The following is a 20815-nucleotide window of genomic DNA, read 5'->3' on the forward strand; positions in this document are numbered from 1 at the left end:
TTAGTTTAACACAACCATCCTCGTCAAATCTTAAACTCAACAGATACCTGAAAGATCCAGGGATAGATTCAATAGATGTATACTAAACTCCTGTTGAGTAGTATTGTAGTACTAATATAGATTCATTTTTGTTTTTAAATTATTTTCGACTTCAAGCTAACACCAAAGTTGATATGGCCGAGTTGGTCTAAGGCGCCAGATTAAGGTTCTGGTCCGAAAGGGCGTGGGTTCAAATCCCACTGTCAACACTATCTTTTTTTTTCTAATGAAAACAGATATTGTGACTGATTCCACGTAAAGCCGTGGGTCTAAACCTCTCCCCGTGCTACTTACTGATTAAAGTCATCAATCAAAGTGGAAGACATAGATTACATGTTTTGAAGATTTACAGACTAGAACCACGTTTGCTTTGAACATCGCATCATGATGAAAGAAACGCACAGGATGAGACAGTGTTATTGCTTATCAGATTCCCAGAGCTTGCATTCTAAAACCCATCACCTATGACCCTCCTCAGTGCACATAGATCTCATTGAACTTCGATTTTAAAAGCCAAGCTCAAAGTTTCTTCTGGGTTTTACTTATATCTGTAATCAATGCAAACAGAAACGAAATAAGTAAAAGGTCCGGAATAGCCTATAGGCGGTTGCAAAGTAAACAACTATGTTATGTTTTTGTCCCATATCGCTTAGCTAGAAGGAAGGTGGTCATATCCTGATGAGTATAAATAAGAGGCCTTGTCTAACTCCCAATTCATACCTTTCTCGGCCTTTTGGCTAAGATCAAGTGTAGTATCTGTTCTTATCAGTTTAATATCTGATATGTGGGTCATCGGCCCACACGATATTAACTCTATTTTTTTAGGGTGAAAGCCCTCTAAGATAGCTTGCTATTTGGGCTTTTGTGAGTCGCCCATGCGTTGCACTATTGCAAGGGCCCGGCTCAACCCATCAATCAACACGTCCAATTTTTAAGTGATTACTCTAATAAACAAAGCTTAATACCATTAAATACAGTTAGCCCATGGTTTCCTAAGGGTTTGGCTATGTTTATATAAAAGGAAATAATTATGGGTCGGTTAGCTTGAAGATGATCAAAGCTCGTTGAACTCGGAATCCTCCATCCCCAGTTTCCCACCTTTTGCGTAATGTCCACATTGTTAGCACTTAGAAAGCAACAATCTAATAACTGCCAACACACATGGACTATGTGATAAAGCAGCAATGTCCATTTTTCAAATTTCATTCTAGCTTTTTGATTAAGATAAAAAAAAAGTTGGCTAACCTCAGTGGTTGGAGTGTTCATCATGGCACAACTTCCAAGTCCGAGGATGTCTTGCTTCGGTATGAATGAGGTCTGAGCAATTGAAGAGAATCGCAGCTTTGGATAAGTGACCATGAGATATCTTCTTCTTCAGCTATTGAAAGGTATTTCATTGCATGTAACACGATGGAATCGCTACTGTGATTATCTTACAAAATCATAAACTGAAAAATCATCAGTGAAATGACCTTATATTTTTCTTCTTGGTCCAGATTGTCCCACCACCCTCGAATCTAGTTAACAATAACAAGGATATATACATTTCTTCCAGCTGAAATTAGAGAAAGAATCTCAAGTAGGTTGAGAGAAAATCAAAAACAGTGAAGAAGATTAGGAAGCCAAGCTATTTTATCAAACTGGGGGACCGCCATTCCAGGTGCTCCAATTGATTTCCTCAGTTCAACTACATCTTAAGACAAAGTGTAGCGTCCATTAGCAATTACTCACATGCCAGTATGTATATCAATCTACACCGGTATTGTTAGCATCAAGAATTAATACCGGCTCAACATTATCATTCACATTCAAAAATTAAAATGTTCACAACGTTATGGCAAGGTGTGAATATCTCATGCAGTCAAGCTACATATGCATTACCAGCAAGCAGCACGTTCATTTCAACTAGATGCACGTGTCTGATAAGTTAACTATAAGTAAGTACTGAGTGTTTGTATGATTGTGTTAAATGAGCTTACCAAATCTTCAGCTATGATTTTGATCTTCCCAAAGCAGCATCTTCCAGCCAACCTATGCATAGTGAATATAACATCCTCAGTTAGAACTTTTTTATCCAGATTAAGCCAGCAGACAGCTAATTGTTTTAAGTTGTATATTTCTCACATGATAGAGGGGTCAAGAGGGAAATCTTGCAGTTTGCTCTTCAGTTCACCGTTACCACTAAAAAGCCTCTTTGCTGCCTGAGAAAAGGTCAGTGATCAAACTTAACTTCTCAAGCCAGATCAGTGGTTATAATCAACGAAGTGGATAAATATTTTCACCAGAAGTATAAAATATAGAGAGAGATTACGCTACGCAACTTAGTTTTAAAACAACAGTAGTGAGCTGTGCTAGACAACAAAGCATTGTCTTCATTTACTATAATCTTTAACTCCCGACGACAAAAAAGACAACCATAATCGCATTATCTGAATTTAGCAGATCTACATGGGAGTGAGATGGTTTGCAAGCCAGATTGTGTGTACCTTAGCTATCAAGGGACTCTTCAACTTGTTAACAGTTTGATAGTTCACACAATCAGCATCACTGGACAATATAAGATGTTGGAGTTCAGCATAACACCAAACAAAAACAACAGAACGCACAATGCTTAAATCATACAGACGAAGAGTAGCACATTGGTAGTGGGAGCTCATCCTTCATCCACAAGCTCGTCCAGAGAAATCAACAATGTATTCCCACAATGCACAGCCATCACAATCAGTTTCACATGATAGGCCGACCAGATCGAATCCTATATCCTTGAAACCCCAACATTGCATGGTAGGTATATTGGCTTCTTCTTTTTTTTAGTCATTTTTTTTCTAAGAAAACTCATTATACGAATTTAGAACCAGTTTAATATGATGATTGATATTTTATTTAAATTTAATTTTAAATATTCTAAATAATTATCATTTTTTATTATTCAGATAAATAAATAATTTTGTCACTAATCCATTACAACCATCTATAACATTTTGGGTTGATTTTTACATATAGTCATGCATAAAAAAAAGATTTATACTTTCATCATTTTTCAATGATAGTTCAATAATTGATGTAATGTGATGACATGTAATTTATGATTGATAGAATTCATTATTTTGTGTTTTGAAATTAATGATGTAATTTATCACAATTTGCAACGAATAAACTTGTATGTACTATATAAAATAATGTTACAAAACTATATTTAAGTAAAATGTGTCTGCCATCATGTAACGTGTTTTTTTGTCAACTCCATTGCGTAACATAGTCAAGCTTAAAAAAGAATAATTCTATTGTACCTACCATCGCAGTTTTATCCACTAGCCAATATTCAATATATACAACTTCAATAATTGATACTACATATAAATAAAATAATAAGCACTTTGATTTTTTTTTGTCAACAATAAGCACTTTGATTAAAGTCAAATTTTCGATAGTCAAAGAAAAAGAAACAAATTTTTTTTTTGAGCAACAGAAAAAGAAACAATTAAAAACCATATTTGTCAGTCACGGCTTGCAATTGTGAGATGAAATTGAGGTTATCTACAAACGCTGACTTGACTTCCAAGTTCACAACCATAAAAGATATCATCCAAAAGCATAAAATAAAATAAAAATGAAAACACTCTTGAAACTCTCAACCGGTATGCTGTTGACCCTGAAGTTACTGTCTGGACTCAGCACCACGTAGTGTACCAATCCAAGCCGGTGGCTGCATCCCGGTCTGCTCATAAACCGTATCAAGAACAGGTGGCAACATCTTGTAGAGTCCAGCAATATCCTTCATACCACCACTACTCATCCCCTGATCAACACCAGCACCACCTTGGTTCCACACGCTTATCTTAGGCTGTAAGTCCCTGATGGCCATAGCATTGGTCTTGGCGATATCTTGATAAATCCCATTGTTGATCATCAAGAAGTCTCTCATTGCTGAGTAGTTGTTGTCAACTGCACCAAGAAGAGTCTTGATATAAGTCCCTTGAGCATTGGCCATGGAGACAAGTCCCTCTGCCTCTTTCTGTTTAGCATAGAAGGCTGCATCAGCTGCAGCTTTAGTCGCCTCGGCTTGCTTCTGCTTCTCGTACAAAACAGCTTCTGCTTTCTTTTGCTTGTCGTATAGCTCCCAGTTTGCTTCTTGCACCTGTCATAATAACAACAATAAAAATGTCATGATCTGAGAGGAGAGAAAATTAAAGCAAAGGTCTAGGGTCGGTTTTGGACATAGCCGGATAAAACATTCTCCTTAAACTCTAAATTTTAGAGATTTATTATACATATGTCACATGACCTCTAAGATTGTGGATTTTTAGAATTAAAATTAACCTAAAAATGTTTATGTTATCTGAGACTTTGAATTGATGCATTACCTTAGTCTCATATTCAACAGTGGCTTTGCTAAGGAACTCAGCTTTGAGCTTCTCTGTCCGAGTCAAAGCATTCATTTTCTCAACTTGAGTTTGAAGCTCAGCTTCCCTCATAGCAACTGCCTTGGCAGCTTCAACCTCAGCCACACGAGAGCTTTTGGTCAAAGCAGCCTTTTGAATCGCAAGTGCTGCATCAGCCTGAGCAACAAGAGCTGCCTTCTCATTCTGAAACACTTGGACCTCACTCTTCACCTTGATCTCTTCCTTTGTCCCTTCTCCTAGCCTCTGAGTGGAGATGATCTTTGACTCAGCGTCAATCTTTGCTGCATTCTGGATGGTGAGTCCGGTACGTTCTTTGGCACCGACTTCTCCTTTCATCTTTGCTTCTGCTACATCGATCTTGGCTTGGTTAGCTGCTTCCATCTGTGTCTTCTGACCCAAGTAAGAGAAGTACTCATGTCCAGGCACGTCAACGAGCTGCTTAACATTGGCGTTGTAGATAACAAGACCAAACTGGTTTAGCTCAAGTTGGACCTTCTCAAATACTTCCTTCTTGAACTCCTTTGTTCCTACAATTAATCAAAAATTTGATTGTGATAAAAGTGTTACCGGAAAAAAACCTAGTACGTATCTAATCTAACAAGCTCAAACACTAGTATTTACTCTCACTATTTCTAAGATATATGATTTTATGTTTTTACGCATATTAAAAATATATTGAATTTTGATAATAAATATAGTTTTGTGATTACTAATTTCCTATAATTGCTCACCAAAAGTGTTTTAATAAGTAAATTAAAACTTCAAATTTATCATTATTAAAGAATAAAGAAAAACCTTCTAGAAACATGAACCATGTATTTTTGAAAACAGTTTTTTATTTAAAGTTTAAAACTGTTTTTGAAACAAAGTTTTTTTATAAACATTTAAATTTCTGAAAAAGGGAGGAGTATATTACCTTTGAAGACTTCTTCCATGGTCATGGAGGCAACAAGAACACGAGTCTCTCCTTCAATAACACCCTGAACAAGCTCGTTGACGTGGTTCGAGTGCTTATCATGCTGAGACATAAGCATGGCGTACAACAAGAGAGCGTGAGGGTCATCGACGCGAGGACCGATGGTGAAAACGGCGGGGATGACAAAAGGGAGCTTCTCGGAACTCATGGCCTGGACCTCGAACGTGTAGTTGACCGGAGAAACGTCGAAGACGGTGCAGGATTGCCATGGAAACACCCAAGACTTCTTGGCAAGCTTGATGTCTTGGATACCACCACCGGTGATGGCAAGATACTCCGATGCTCTAGCAACTTTGTAACCCATTCTTTTCTTCTCTTTGGAACGTTGGGTCTTTTTTTTTTGTTTCTTGAGATGTACGCTTTGACTTATATAACTCCTCAAAACGCGTATTTAGGAAAATCAGAGGAAAATTAACAAATATAATTTTCAACTTCCTTTATGAGAATCTTGCCTGTTCGATTTGGTGATCTGCACGATTTTTCAAAAAACAATTGTCAACGTCTACTAAATCAATTCTTCTATACCAAATTAATGGTATATTTATATAAAGAGTATTATTCGATTTTCAATTGGTACCTACTACTTCGAAATTGCTTTAATTTTATTTAGTTGACGATGGCAAAAAAATCATGTTAATATATACATACATTTACTTTGGATATTAATTAGCAACTATGTTTTATATGATATATTTGTAATGGGGTTTAATGCTGATCTTTCATTTATCTGTATAAAATTAAGTAATATGTAAGATATATTATAGTGGAGGTATATAACACATAGATTTTGAAAAAAAAAAATCAAAAATATAAAAATATTGTTTTAAAGCATAGTTGCATCTTTCACTAACATATGATGAATGTCAAAGAATTTTGAAACTTTTGTTGTCTCCGTTTCTCTAGAAAGTATCGATTTTATAGTGGTTAATCCACCAATTTAGGGAATATTATGTAGTTTTACTAAATTAATTGACAAAAAATTAAAACGATGTTCATTTACCATGAAAGAGAATTTATTAAACATTAATACAAACGTAGAATTTATTTATAAATTTTAAAATAACACTAAAGATCATAGGCTTCAGTATATAGAACATTTACTGAAAAACTCAATATCTTCGTAGGGTTAACACATAGAATTTGAGAAAAATTCAAAAATATAAAAATAATATTTTAATGCATAGTTGCATCCTACACTAACATATGATGATGGTAAAAGAGGTTTGGAACCTTTGTTGTCTCTATTTTTCTAGAGAATAGCGATTTTATAGTGGTTAGTCCACCAATTAGAGAGTATAATGAAGTTTTACTAAATTAATTGACAAAAAAATTTAAACGCTTCTCATGTACCATGAAATAGAGTTCAATATACACCAATACAAATGTAGAATGTGTTTAGAAATTTAAAAACAACACTAAAGATCATAGGCTTCAGTATATAGAGCATTTATCGAAAAATTTAATATTTTCGTAGGGGGTTAACACATAGATTTTGTAAAAAAATTCAAAAAAGTGAAAATACTGTTTTAATGCATAATTGCATCATTCACTAACATATGATGACAGTAAAAGAGGTTTAGAACTTTTGTTGTCTCTGTTTTTCTAGAAAATAGCAATTTTATAGTGGTTAGTCAGCCAATTTAGGGAGTATTATGAAGTTTTACTAAATTAAATGACAAAAAAATAAAACGATTCTCATGTACCATGAAAGAGAGTTTAATATACATTAATACAAATGTAGAATGTGTTTAGAAGTTTTAAAACAACACTAAAGATCATAGCCTTCATTATATAGAGCATTTAGCGAAAAAATAAATATTTTCATAGGGGTTGTTAACACATAGATTTTGAGAAAAAATCAAAAATATAAAATACTGTTTTAATGAATAGTTGCATTCTTCATAACATATGATGAAGATGAAAGAGGTTTGGAACTTTTGTTGTCTCCATTTTCTAGAGAATAACGATTTTATATTGCTTAGTCCACCAATTTAGGAAGTATTATGAAGTTTTACTAAATTAATTGATAAAAAATTAAAACGATGCTCATGTACCATGAAAGAGAGTTTAATATACATTAATACAAATGTAGAATGTGTTTAGAAATTTTAAAACAACACTAAAGATCATAGGCTTCAGTATATAGAAAATTTACCGAAAAATTTAATATTTTCGTAAGGGTTAGTTAACACATAGATTTTGAGAAAAATTCAAAAAATGAAAATACTGTTTTAATACATAGTTGTATCCTTCACTAACATACGATGAAGTTAAAAGAGGTTTGGAACTTTTGTTGTCTCCATTTCTCTAGAAAATAGCGATTTTATAGTGGTTAGTCCACCAATTTAGGGAGTATTATGAAGTTTTACTAAATTAATTGACAAAATAATTAAAGCGATGCCCATGTACCATGAAATAGAGTTTAATATAAATTAATACAAATGTAGAATGTGTTTAAAATTTATAAAACAACACTAAAGATCATAGGCTTCAATATATAGACAATTTACCGAAAAAATAATATTTTCGTAGGGGGATTAACACATAGATTTTAAGAAAAATTCAAAAATATGAAAATACTGTTTTAATGCATAGTTGCATCTTTCACTAACATATTATGAAGGCCAAAGAGGTTTGAAACTTTTGTTGTCTCCGTTTCCGTAGAAAATAGAAATTTCATAGTGGTTAGTCCACCAATTGAGGGAGTCTTATGAAGTTTTACTAAATTAATTGATAAAAAATTAAAAACATTTCCATGTACCATGAAAGAGAGTTTAATATACATTAATACAAATATAAAAATGTGTTTAGAAGTTTTAAACCAACACTAAAGATCATATGCTTCAGTATATAGAGCATTTACCGAAAAATTTAATAATTTCGTAAGAACACATAGATTTTGAGAAAAATTCAAAAATATAAAAATATTGTTTTAATGCATAGTTGCATCATGCACTAACATGTGATGAAGGTTAAAGAGGTTTGAAACTTTTGTTGTCTATGTTTCTTTAAAAAATAACGATTTTATAATGGTTAGTCAACCAATTTAGGGAGTATTATGAAGTTCTACTAAATTAATTGACAAAAAATTGAATCGATGCTCATGTACCATGAAAGAGAGTTTGATATACATTAATACAAATGTAGAATGTGTTTTGAAAATTTTAAACAAAACTAAAAATCATAGGCTTCAATATATAGAACATTTACCGAAACATTCAATATTTTCATAGGGGTTAACATATAGATTTTGAGAAAAATTCAAAAATGTAAAAATATTATTTTTAATGCATAGTTGTATCTTTCACTAACAGATGATGAAGGTCAAAGAGGTTTGGAACTTTTATTTTTTCTGTTTCTCTAGAAAATAGCGATTTTATAGTGGTTAATCCACCAATTTAGGGAGTATTATGAAGTTTTACTGAATTAATTGACAAAAATTAAAACGATGCTCATGTACCATGAAAGATAGTTTAATATACATTAATACAAATGTAGAATTTGTTTAGAAATTTTAAAATAACACTAAATATCATAGACTACAATATATAGAATATTTACTGAAAAATTCAATATTTTTGTAGGGGTTCGTAGATGAGAAGCATCCGAGAAGGACCGGTCATCTTTTATCGTGTAAAGAATATATGACAAATCTGAATAAGTTATATTCCACAACTACATTAAGCATTAGTTTCTGATTAAATTTTAATAAAAATATACTGAATTTGTAAATTGATTACTACTAGTCATATCCATATCTGGAAAATACAGGACCAATCGCAATAACTTTTAAAAAGAGTATAACATTTAGAGATGATTAACTTCACCTAAATAAAACAAATACAGTTAACTGAAATACGAAAATAATCTTAGTAAGATGGATGCAAGTCAAATTGAAAGTCGGTGGGAAACTGTTTGATCACTTTCATATGATCACGACTGAATCAATAAAGACACTTTTTATAGATTGGTGCAATTGATATTTTTAATTTTATCAATAATATACTATATCTTTTTATAAATTTCTAAATGATGGAAATGCTATAAATCCAGAGAGATAAGAGAGACTGGAAAAGTTACTTTTGACGCCTGACGGATCTGATTAACATAACTAAACTATATGTAACTGCAATTATTAATGTCTACTTAAATAGTGCAGAATATTTCAAGCAGAGAATACTTAGATCAAGCATCACATGACACAACACAACTTCGCCAGTCTCCAAATTGTCAGCTTTATATAATAGCCCGCAACTCACAAGTAACAACCACAAGATGCAAGACACACAACATACTCGGCTCGTTTTTGTTTGCAAGGCTTATTCCGATATATTAAATTATTAGTAGACTGTAGAGTCATCAACTCACCTAAAGGCTAAAACCACATGCTTAATAACAAATAAATCTATTTTATATGGGGTTTTCAATTACTTTCTTAATTATATCCCAAAGACATGATTTAAGAAATGTATACTATTTTAAAGACCCACACCAAATACCGAGTTAACCCACTATAAAACGCAAAGTTGTCTCTGTGATCTCTCTGCTCAATCACTCGCATTTAATAAATAGTTGTCACTCCTCTCAACAGAGTTATTCCTACTAGTAAAAGTTTTAGCTCAGATCTAATCTCAATGGAAAAATATGAGCGACTAAGTGAAGAAGAAACTTATTGGTGGATACCATTTAAGTTCCTCGACCAAACCCTTAAAGCTATCTTTAAGTGCCTTGGTCTTCTTCATCATGAATCCCCATCTACGAAAACGGAGTCGTCTCCGGTGACTTCAACCCAGCCGGTAAGCTTTCTTTAACAATATTTATCGATTATTCAAGTGATTATTAGGGATTAATATGGGATTCTTATTTTATTGGTGTTGTGTGTATGCTAAATTGGTCGTGCATGAGTGTTAACTAAAAAATTCTGTTTAAAATTTCATTTTGAGAAAATTCTGTTTAAAATTAAGAATGATGTTTTGATCAAATGTTTTGGAAGTATATTTAACAATTTAATGGCGCTTATAAGTATTTTATTATTTTGTTTTCAGTTATTTATTCAGCTATTTATATTTTCTAAAAGTAAATAAAAGTTATGATATACTGTTAAAACTATTTTTATTAAAACATCAAGTTAAGTTGGATGAGAAATTTGATCGTGTTATGAAGGTTACTTTCAGCCAACTAACATTTTGAATAATAAATTTGCAGTTACAGCAGGAAGAAGAAGAGGAGGAGGAAGATGTTGTGATGGAAGAAAACGTCATTATAACCAGTAGGGAGAGTAAAACCATTGCGACGAGTAGAGGCACAAAGTTGAAAGCAAAGACAAAGAAGAAGGAACAGAAAAGCTCGGGCCGGTCTGGCCAACATCATAAATACGATCTTTAGCTCATTTTATTTGCATTCTAATGTGTTCTATTTACGGTGCTCTCAGTGTTATTTACGAAGTACAACGTAACATCATTGTTATTTGTATTTGTGTTTAATGATATTAAGTACTTATGCTAGTTCATCAATCTGAAAACAACATAAAACTTCATTGTATTCCCAAATAATGTACGAGCTGAAAGAAATCTCTTAATACATTTTTTTTTTAAATGGAAGAATTAATTGTTTCTTCATCGTTGGCATGTAAGTGTTGTACATGAAATTATAGTAGTTGATGTGATTTTGTTTTTATAATTAAAATTTGGCATGATAATTGAGTTCGGCAAAATAAAAAATGTCCGACCAACCATAAGTTTCATAACCAATACCATCAAACTATATGTCCCTAATCAATGTTAAACTTTAGACGTACCGAATTACTGGATTAGAATAAGCGTCAACAGCTCGTCCTAACCCACATTAATTATTGGTCGATAAGTCTATGCGTGTAAATCAACTACGTTATCTTTATGGTTTTTAGTTTTATACATATCTGCAACACTACATTTTATTAAAGCAAAACGACAAAATGAATAAAGACATTTTAATTTTAAACTATAAAATGATGGAGTGTATTTTTTTCTGATAAACTTAGTGGAACGACCAAAGAGAAGGACCGCGTATCACTTACTTGTCTACTGGTTTAATCTTGTGACTGAAAAAACCTACAAAACTCAATATTAATCTACCATTATACGTATTACTAATCTTGTTCTAAAGTTGAAGGAGTTTTCTTAATCCAACATTTTAGTATAAGTAATATGTACTATATAAATATGACGATGACCTTAGGAATGTGAATTTAGGCATTGCAGGGCTTGGCTGGTCGATTAAAAAGAATGCAGATAAATCATCTTTTGGAGCCCATTGCCATTTTGTAGCCTCTCCAATGGTAGCAGAAGCTCTAGCCCTTCGCGAAGCAGTGTTCAAGTGCAAGGAGTTGGGGATCCAACGACTTCGATGTGAAACAGACTCGGTACAGCTTGTCAAAGCTATCACTTCAGAGAAACCGACTCCAGCTATCTATGGCATTGTGTCTGATATTATTAGTTTAATTCCAGAGTTTGAGCTGATCCAGTTCAAATGGATTCCTCGAGGAAAAAACAAAGAGGCTGATGCTTTGGCAAAGCAAGCCTTGTTATTTGAAACCAATGTAATGAACTCCACCCTCAGGGGCTTTTAGAAGTTTGAATGAAAGTTTGTGTTACAAAAAAAAAAAATATGACGATGACCATAACACAAATTCACAATGTGTGAACATGAGAATATTAAATACAGAGGTCACATGTAGCCAGGTAGGATGCTCTCTCCGAGTAACATATGTTTTCTTCGACCAAAAAAACATATGGTTTTTATTATTTATTAAACAACATTTAAATATTCCTAGTGTCACAACCACGCGGAGCATGCAACACCAACTTCGAATAGAAAAGAGTATTTCATAAAACCCACAAGTCATTAAGCCATACGTGTTGATAGGTTTCGCGTCACTGGAAGGTCCATAACTATTAAACAAGGTACTAGATTTTGATCCGCGCTTGGAAAGTGCGGGGTTGTTGGATTATATTATAATACAAAGTTTTATTATATCGAAAAACATAATTTTTAAGAGCTATATAATCTACAAATTAGTTTATTTGAGATTTTATATGTACATTTTTACGTAAGTTTCTTTTCCATATAAGAATTATATCCGGATCAAAAAAACAAACCGAACCGACCCAAAATTATAGGTTTAGTTCAGGTCAAGAGAATATAACATATTGGGTTTTTTTTGACCCGCATGTCTTTGTTTGAGTCCGGATCCTACCCTAGACCCGATCATAAATATGTGTTTATTAGGTATATTTGGATATTTCGAATATGTTTCCGGTATTATGGATATTGTTTTTAAGTTTTTGGTTTACGATTAGAGTTTTGATTTCAGGTAAATTTTTCAAATTAAAAAAAAAAATTGGGTGTTTGGATAAAATTTTGGGTATTTTTCAGTTCATCGTGTCAGATTTTGAGTAAGATTTTAAAATTTTAGATATTTGAATTTTTTTGGTTTTTGTTGGAGTTTCAAATACTTTTCGTATTTCGGATATTTTTCAGATTTTTCATATATTTCAAATTCTTTTAGAATCTTAAATACCCGAACATATATGGACCATTACGTCCATATCAGATCCAACAACCTTTTGATATAAATTTTTAACGTTATTGTACAAAAATATGGTTGATGAAATATTTTTCTGAGTAAAGGTATCATAAGAAATAATATTAAGATCTGTTAAAAATATTTAAAATATTGTATGTTTAGAATGATTAATGTATTATCAGAAAAATAATAAATTGGTATACATAACTCCAACAACTTTTTTATATTAGATTTTTTAAAACTCTTTGCTTTTTAATAGTATTGATTCGTTTTAAGTGAAAGTATATAAAAGTATAATATCTAAATAAATAATTTTCAAAATCTTGAATAATCAATACTGATATCGTGAAGTCAGGTTAATTAGCTTTAATAGAACCAATGAATTTCTTCATTTTTGTGAAGGTAACATGAATATTCAGAAAAATCATTTTTAAATATGAAAATATTATCAAACTATAAACGGTTGAAAGTTTAGTATATGATATGAGATTTTAGTGGGAAAGTTTATATATGATATGATTATTTTATTATAAACGAAAGAGGAAGATCGAATGTACACATATATGTCTTGTAATTTATCTTGTTTTAAATCATATATTATATGATAAAAGTGATAATATAAAACATTAGTTTCAATGCTTTTACGATTAAAAATCAAAATGATAAATATATTAATAGTAATGATTAGGAATTAGGAGTGAGATTTAAATAAATAAAAGAATTGACTAAATTATTGTTAGAGAAATATATGGTAACATATTGTTAGTATAAATTTAAGGTAAAACAAAAAAATAATAAATTAAATGAAAGGGTCCAAACAACTTTTATAGGTAGATTTTTTTAGATTCCTTCCCTTTTAATAGTATTGATGATGAGACATAAGATTGGAGTTCTTTATGATAAACCCTACAATAATCATTACTTCCAGTTTGTCTAAGGAACCACAATGGTGAATCTAGTGGCCATAAATGCATTAAGCCAAAGGAATAATAAGAATTTTGATACTATTTTAATTTATGATACAATAAATTTAAGGATCCTTTTTTTTTTACTTGAGTTTAAGATTTTACTGATAAATATGTGATAGTTTGTTCGTTTCGAAAATTCTTAAACCTCTTTATGATTAAAATGTTTATTTTGTTGAACTTGTTGATCTTTATAAATAAAACATAAAACGGACGATTCATAATCATTTAATTAAATATTACTTTCCTCTCAATAATATATCTCAGATTTTCTAAACAACAATATATTTTCACTTTTATCAGTCAGCCAATTATTTCCCACATCTTTATATCCTAAAATAAATTCCCGATTATATTTTGATTAGTCTAAGATTATTTTTGAGGTGCTAGGTCCATCCCAAACATCCATTAACCTCTAGTAGAGTAGTATTATCCCGAACACACACAAAAAACAAAAAACAAAAAACAAAAAACAAAAAACAAAAAACTTTTGCCTTTATTTGAAATAATCAAAAAGTTTCAACTGTACTACTAATTCAACATCTCTGGTTCAAACAAAAACCAGAGAAGTGCGTGTATTGACTTTGACTAAGACCAGACGTACCGGTGAAGATCAACTTTGAACTAGTTGGTGATGGTAAGTTAACACTATACGTTGCTATTTTTTTGACCGCATTAGATCAATGTCAACACTGTTATTTCATTTTACGTTTTAAGTTTTAACATACCATCACCAACTAGTTCAAAGTTGATCTTCACCTAACAAACCCGGTTTATAACAGACTCGGTCAACAAAAAGAGTTGACCAACAACCTAGTGATGATACCTATCCTTTTATAAGGAGTAACAACTGCGTTAACAAAGTTCCATCACAAACCAAACTACACACAATATCTCTCTCTCAAAGAACATCAACAAGAGAATTTTCTTTTCAAGAAATCAACAATGGAGAATCTGAGAAATGGCGAAAAAGGCCACTCTCATTGGATCCAATTTATGTTATTTGATCAATCTTCAATAACAACTCTTCTCTTGAAGTGTCTTGGCCTCGAAAGTTCTTCATCCTCATCTTCTAGCTCTTCCGTGTCATCTCACTGTGAGGAAGAAGACGATATCCAGATGAAGGAGGATGAAGATGATATGACCGTTGAAACCACAGAGCGGAGGTTGCAGAAGAGTAAGCCTAAGCCTAAGCCAAAGCCAAGCCCAGGAATAGGAGGCAAAATCAACTAGGATTCATGTAAACCTATACGTGTATACTATAGTCTTTACTTTAAATATACAAACACACACACATATACAGAATAAGTAAATGCAAATGCATACAAACAAAGCTGTAATATGATTTATATAGTCATATGTTTTGAATGTCAATCTGATAATAAAATCAAGTTTAGTGTTATTATTTGCTTACCGATTAACATAAGATAATCAGCTTCAGCATGCATAGGCTTAATTAATCGATTAGGCCTATTAATAATCGAGTGACTGAACAAATGCAACCTTCAGCTTCAATGGGGTAATTAGTGATTAAACGGCCGGCCACATAGACCGACTTTTTTAATGCCAAACATAATATTTTTTTATAAATGTTCAAGAAAAATAGTTTCTAAACAGATGTTTTCATCAGTGTTTCAAAAAAAAAAAAAAAAAAAAAAAAACAGATGTTTTCATCAATATGAATTTTTCATACAACGGTTGTTAGTTGTGTTACTTGTCTATTAGTTAAGCAATAAGAATTTTTCATACAACGGTTGTTAGTTGTGTTACTTGTCTATTAGTATTATTTTGTTTTGTTAAAAAAACATTCTCATTTGCTTACTTTTTGTTTTTACTTTAGGGGGAATGACTGAGGAGAAAAAGGTTTTAGCTAAATGGTTGAAGGAAAACGTATTGAGATTAGGTCCTATATTTATTAAAAATTGGCCAGCAGTTTTCTACCAGAGTGGATATTCTTCCTCAAGAATATGTTTTGATCAATTATCAGAACTTCAGGTTTGATTCCTTCTTAATCCATTGGCTACTCTTATGTGTTGCATATTTATTTATTTAATTAATGATATATTTCGATCGTTTTGATTATGAACCTATAGCTGCAGCTAGTCTTGGTAATAGTCTTTTGTGGTAATGTATGAATCTTACCTGGAGCAAGCAAGAAAACTATGACAATCGCAGTCTTACAAACAGAGATCAATCTTGTCTCTCTCAACAAAAAAAAAAGAATTAATCAAGATCAATATCAATGTCATCATCATCTTCAATCTTCTGACCGAACCCCCTAGGTCCAGCTCTGGCTCTGGTTGCTGCTTTCTTCTTGCCACTTTTCTTAGACTTCTTTGCTGCCTCTTCTTTCTCAAACTTGTCTCTCTCCCTCTTCCCAAGAAACTCAGTCACTCCTATGTAAACAACCTGTAACAAACAATCTTACTCTCACCGGTTTAGGCACTTGCAAACCGGGTTTGGTTTTGAGTCAAACATTGTTAAAATAGATTAGGATAAGATTTTTGGTAATATGTGGATATAAAAAAAACTTACACCAATGGTGAGAACACTGAGAGCAAGAAAAGCGGCAATGAGAAGTACTTGTATGATCAAAGCAACACCATCTTGGCCACCACCACCACCACCAGACACAATAGCTTCTGAAGAAGAAGAAGTATCAGAAGAAACTATCTCCTCTGGTGTTGCTGCACACAATCTCCATAATTGTCTGTCAGAAGAAGACAGGATCTTCTTTCTCTTTGAAACAGACCAAGAGAGTGGAGGAGATAACTGGTGGGTGGTTTTAGCTGGATTCTGTAGTCTTGGTCTGAAACTCGGAAGAGAGAGATATGGAGTTGTTGTCGCAGACATCGCAGTTCCTCCACTCTCTCTTATCTCTTTCTTCACTTGGCTTTTATTTTCTTCTTGAAATTGAGAGAATACATATGGGCCAGGAAAAGGAAAAGTCCACTATATTGTTTTATGGGCCGAGATACATAAATGGGCCAGTAAAAGGAAAACTCTTTGCATTCTCATGTCGTTTTTTTCTTACATCTTCCAAGTTGGTTTTGTTTTAACCCAATGTGTGTTCTCCCAATAGGCTGTATTATGAAGCCACATGTAGAAATTAGGAAACTTTTTTTTTTTTGAAAAAGTAAATTAGGAAATTCTTTGGTAAAAATATAAGGGCAATTCTCTCAAATATCTTTTTTAAAGTTTTTGCCACAAAAATAGCTTTCAAAAAAGAAAATGACCAAAATAATTTTTTTTTATTTTGAAATTTTTAATTTTTATTTTTCTATTTTTTAAAATTTGAAACCATATCTCCAAAACCTTACCCTTTAACTATAAATCCTAAGTTTAGATTAGTTAATCTTAAGATCATTTTTGTCATTTAATAAAATTTATTTTGGTCATTTTTTTCATTGAATACTATTTTTATGACAAAAACTTAAAAATGTTATCCAAGAGAATTTCTCAAAATAGAAATATAATGTACACTACTTTAGTATTTTGCTAACTACACTACTTTGTTGCCTCAGTATCTTTGGTTTACACAAACCAAAATATGATTTACACCTTGAATAAGCCTGAACCGAACCAAAATGTTATGTGTGACTAGTGTGACACACTGTCATTTAGACTATGATTATCCCCAGTTTCTTAATTGGATTCTTAGCTTCGGCTAAGAGACAATTTTTATTTTTTCTTAGATTTTAATTAAAAAAAGCTAAAACCTGTCTCTTAAATAAGAGATCTTAGAGTCGTCTCTTATCGAAAAGTGTAAAAAAAGATGTCAATTCATGAGTTAAGAACTTCCACTAAGAAACCAGGGTAATGCTTTTATTGGTTAACAATGCATTTACAAATAAACCCGGTTTGAAACCGTTTTAATACTAAACCCGGTTTGAACCAGATATTTAATCCGCGAAGACAAACACCGAAAGGGGCTAAAACCTTGTAATAAAAAAGCCGGCGAGGAGAGAGAGAGAGAGAGCTAAGAAGTTATCCGATTCAATCCGTCGGAGAATATGGCGGCTGCAGCTTGTGGGCAGCTGAATCTGGAGGAGCCTACTCCGATTCGAGGATCCCGCAGCGTCGATTGCTTCGAGAAGCTCGAGCAGATCGGCGAAGGCACTTACGGGTAACTCTCCTTCTTCCTCTTCTTCTTCTCAATTCTTCTGATTTGGTTTGTGGGTTTCACATTCTGATTGTAAAGTTCAAATTTTTATCTGTAAAAATTGTTCCTTTATGTGTCAATTGAGTTCTCTGAACATGTGAATAGAACATCCCTCAGGCTTAGATCTGTGTTTTGTTTTTGTATTTTTGGCAGCCAAGTTTACATGGCGAAAGATATCAAAACTGGTGAAATCGTGGCATTGAAGAAGATCCGTATGGATAATGAACGAGAAGGGGTAAGCACTAAGCAGCTACATTTAGACACTAACTAGGCTTTAGATAAGTTCATAATGTCTTATAAATCACTTGTTTGCTTGATAGTTTCCTATAACAGCTATCCGGGAGATTAAAATCCTGAAGAAGCTCCATCATGAAAACGTCATCCACTTGAAAGAGATTGTCACTTCTCCTGGTAATTAATTAATAAATAACACTTGTCTCATCATGAAAGAGGCGTTTTAGTTTTGATACTTTTGTTGCTGTTTTTGTCTTTACAAGGTCGAGATAGGGATGATCAAGGGAAGCCAGGTTATTAGTTGAAACTTATCCAAGATCTTTATAGCTTTATAGATATCTATTAACACTCTTTTATTCCTGTTTATTATAGATAATAACAAATACAAGGGTGGAATCTACATGGTCTTTGAGTACATGGACCATGACTTGACCGGACTCGCTGATCGCCCTGGACTCAGATTCACTGTTCCTCAGATCAAGGTATTTTGCATGGTTGTTGTTAGCCTTTGCAAAACCTTGCTTTGTTCTGAATTTGTCTGACATGTCAACATATGTAAACAAAAAAGTGTTACATGAAGCAACTTCTCACTGGGCTTCATTATTGTCATGTGAATCAAGTGCTTCACCGTGATATAAAAGGTGACTAATCCCAAAAATTACATTTTGGTTGTCTCAACCTTTAAGTTGCTAAGTTTAACACATTTATCTTTGGTGCAGGATCTAATCTACTTATTGATAATGAGGGAAATTTAAAGCTTGCGGATTTTGGGCTTGCACGGTCTTATTCTCATGATCATAGTGGGAATCTTACTAACCGTGTCATCACATTGTGGTATAGGTATGTGTATCCCTACAAAATTTGAAGCTGTATATATATAAAGTGAGAGCAATGTTCAAGAAATCGCTAGGCGGTGGTTAGACATTGATATTTAGGCGGGCGCCTAGGCCGATTTTTTTAAAAATCAGTTCGTTCATACCCGATTATCGATTTTTAGAACACTTGAGTGTTGCTTATTCATGCATAATGTGTTGGTTATTGCCTCAGGCCTCCTGAGTTGTTGCTTGGTGCCACAAAGTATGGACCAGCGATTGACATGTGGTCTGTTGGTTGCATATTTGCTGAGCTTTTGAATGGTAAACCAATCTTGCCTGGCAAAACTGAGGTCAGTGTGTCCATCTAACGTTAGTAGACTCTACTTTGATGTTGTTTCCACTTACAATCGTTTTACTCAAATGTTTTGTTTTTGTACAGAGTGAACAATTGAATAAGATATATGAACTCTGTGGATCACCTGATGAGAACAACTGGCCTGGGGTTACGAAGATGCCTTGGTATAACCAAATGAAATCGTCTCGGCCTTTGAAGAGACGTGTGAGAGAGGTGTACCGACAGTAAGTATATAGTTGCAACACTTCTCTTTGATCAAGGAGAGATCTCATTGTGGCTTTTTTTCTCTTGTGCTATAGCTTTGATCGCCATGCTCTTGAGCTGCTGGAGAAAATGCTGGTGCTTGACCCGTCTCAGAGAATATCCGCAAAGGATGCTCTCGACGCAGAGTACTTTTGGACTGACCCGTTGCCGTGTGATCCAAAGAGGTAATTAAATTCTCCAATTTCGTTATTGTTTATGATAACTCGTTACAATGTTACATGTCTCTTAAACAGTCTACCAACATATGAGTCATCACACGAGTTCCAGACAAAGAAAAAGCGGCAACAAATGCGTCATAACGAGGAAGCCGCCAAGAAACAGAAACTCCAGCATCCTCAGCAGCAGCAACACTCTCGTTTGCCCCCGCAGCAACACGGCGTTGGTCAGTCTCACGCCGCTCCGCATTGGCCTGTCGGACCAAACCACCCTATTAACAACGGACCACCACCACAACTACCTGCTGGCGGACCTAGCGGCCACAATTACTATCAAAAGGCCCGTGTTGGTGGTGCACCTGGTCCAAACAGGTACCCTCCTGGCGGAAACCAAACCGGTGGTTATAATAATAATCAGAGCCGTGGAGGTTACAGCAGCGGATCGTATCCTCCACAAGGTCGAGGTGCTGCACCATATGGCGGCGCTGGTCCTAGAGGACCTAGCGGTGGCTATGGTGCTGGACCACCTAACTACTCACAAGGTGGTGGTGGTCAGTACGGTGGCTCTGGAAGAGGTCAGAACCCAATGGGTGGTGCTAGAAACCAACAATATGGATGGCAACCGTAAACACTCTAATGTGGTGTGGTCTTGACTTTGATGTCTCAAAGGCAATTGTGATTCTAGTGATGAAGACTTATCTTGGAGAAGACAAGAATCTGTGATGTTGTATTTCCATGTCTTTATGGCATTTTCCCAAACATTGTAGTGAATATGTATGTTTAGATATTGTTTACACGACCAAGCTTTTATAAATCAGAACACAGGAAACCAAATTGGAGTTTCCTTATCTTTATTATATTTCTCAATGTTCTAAAAATCTGG

The 20815-nt window shown here is 33.5% G+C and overlaps 4 protein-coding genes, 1 long non-coding RNA gene and 2 other non-coding genes across 7 annotated transcripts; 5 read left to right on the plus strand and 2 right to left on the minus strand.

The window, feature by feature from the left end:
- The first annotated feature begins 167 nt into the window (after positions 1–167).
- On the plus strand, positions 168–248 carry TRNAL-AAG. The gene has a single exon. It is a non-coding gene; the product is annotated as a tRNA-Leu (tRNA).
- A 507-nt stretch (positions 249–755) lies between these two features.
- Positions 756–951, plus strand: LOC117132346. The gene has a single exon (XR_004455896.1). It is a non-coding gene; the product is annotated as a U2 spliceosomal RNA (small nuclear RNA).
- A 2469-nt stretch (positions 952–3420) lies between these two features.
- On the minus strand, positions 3421–6377 carry LOC103855264 (flotillin-like protein 3). The gene is made up of 3 exons (XM_009132232.3): positions 5359–6377; positions 4404–4969; positions 3421–4177 (listed from the first exon to the last, which is right to left on the minus strand). Exons 1-3 carry the CDS (start codon positions 5720–5722, stop codon positions 3698–3700), a joined length of 1410 nt encoding a protein of 469 aa, XP_009130480.1. The 5' UTR covers positions 5723–6377; the 3' UTR covers positions 3421–3697.
- A 2477-nt stretch (positions 6378–8854) lies between these two features.
- Positions 8855–10922, plus strand: LOC103855265. Its single transcript, XR_004455702.1, has 2 exons — positions 8855–10214; positions 10624–10922. It is a non-coding gene; the product is annotated as an uncharacterized LOC103855265 (long non-coding RNA).
- Positions 10923–13690: 2768 nt separating this feature from the next.
- Positions 13691–16167, plus strand: LOC103855267 (elicitor peptide 3-like). Its single transcript, XM_033283458.1, has 2 exons — positions 13691–15942; positions 16041–16167. The coding sequence occupies exon 1, from the start codon at positions 14893–14895 to the stop codon at positions 15178–15180; it is 288 nt and encodes a 95-aa protein (XP_033139349.1). The 5' UTR covers positions 13691–14892; the 3' UTR covers positions 15181–15942; positions 16041–16167.
- On the minus strand, positions 16060–16834 carry LOC103855266. The gene is made up of 2 exons (XM_009132234.3): positions 16483–16834; positions 16060–16356 (listed from the first exon to the last, which is right to left on the minus strand). Exons 1-2 carry the CDS (start codon positions 16798–16800, stop codon positions 16171–16173), a joined length of 504 nt encoding a protein of 167 aa, XP_009130482.1. The 5' UTR covers positions 16801–16834; the 3' UTR covers positions 16060–16170.
- A 1007-nt stretch (positions 16835–17841) lies between these two features.
- On the plus strand, positions 17842–20791 carry LOC103855268 (cyclin-dependent kinase C-2). The gene is made up of 11 exons (XM_009132235.3): positions 17842–18073; positions 18263–18344; positions 18430–18520; positions 18607–18636; positions 18716–18825; positions 18912–18984; positions 19063–19183; positions 19391–19508; positions 19598–19737; positions 19813–19941; positions 20011–20791. Exons 1-11 carry the CDS (start codon positions 17961–17963, stop codon positions 20558–20560), a joined length of 1557 nt encoding a protein of 518 aa, XP_009130483.1. The 5' UTR covers positions 17842–17960; the 3' UTR covers positions 20561–20791.
- Positions 20792–20815: the final 24 nt, after the last annotated feature.

This window comes from Brassica rapa, chromosome A02, assembly GCF_000309985.2.
Source record: "Brassica rapa cultivar Chiifu-401-42 chromosome A02, CAAS_Brap_v3.01, whole genome shotgun sequence".
NCBI lineage: Eukaryota > Viridiplantae > Streptophyta > Magnoliopsida > Brassicales > Brassicaceae > Brassica > Brassica rapa.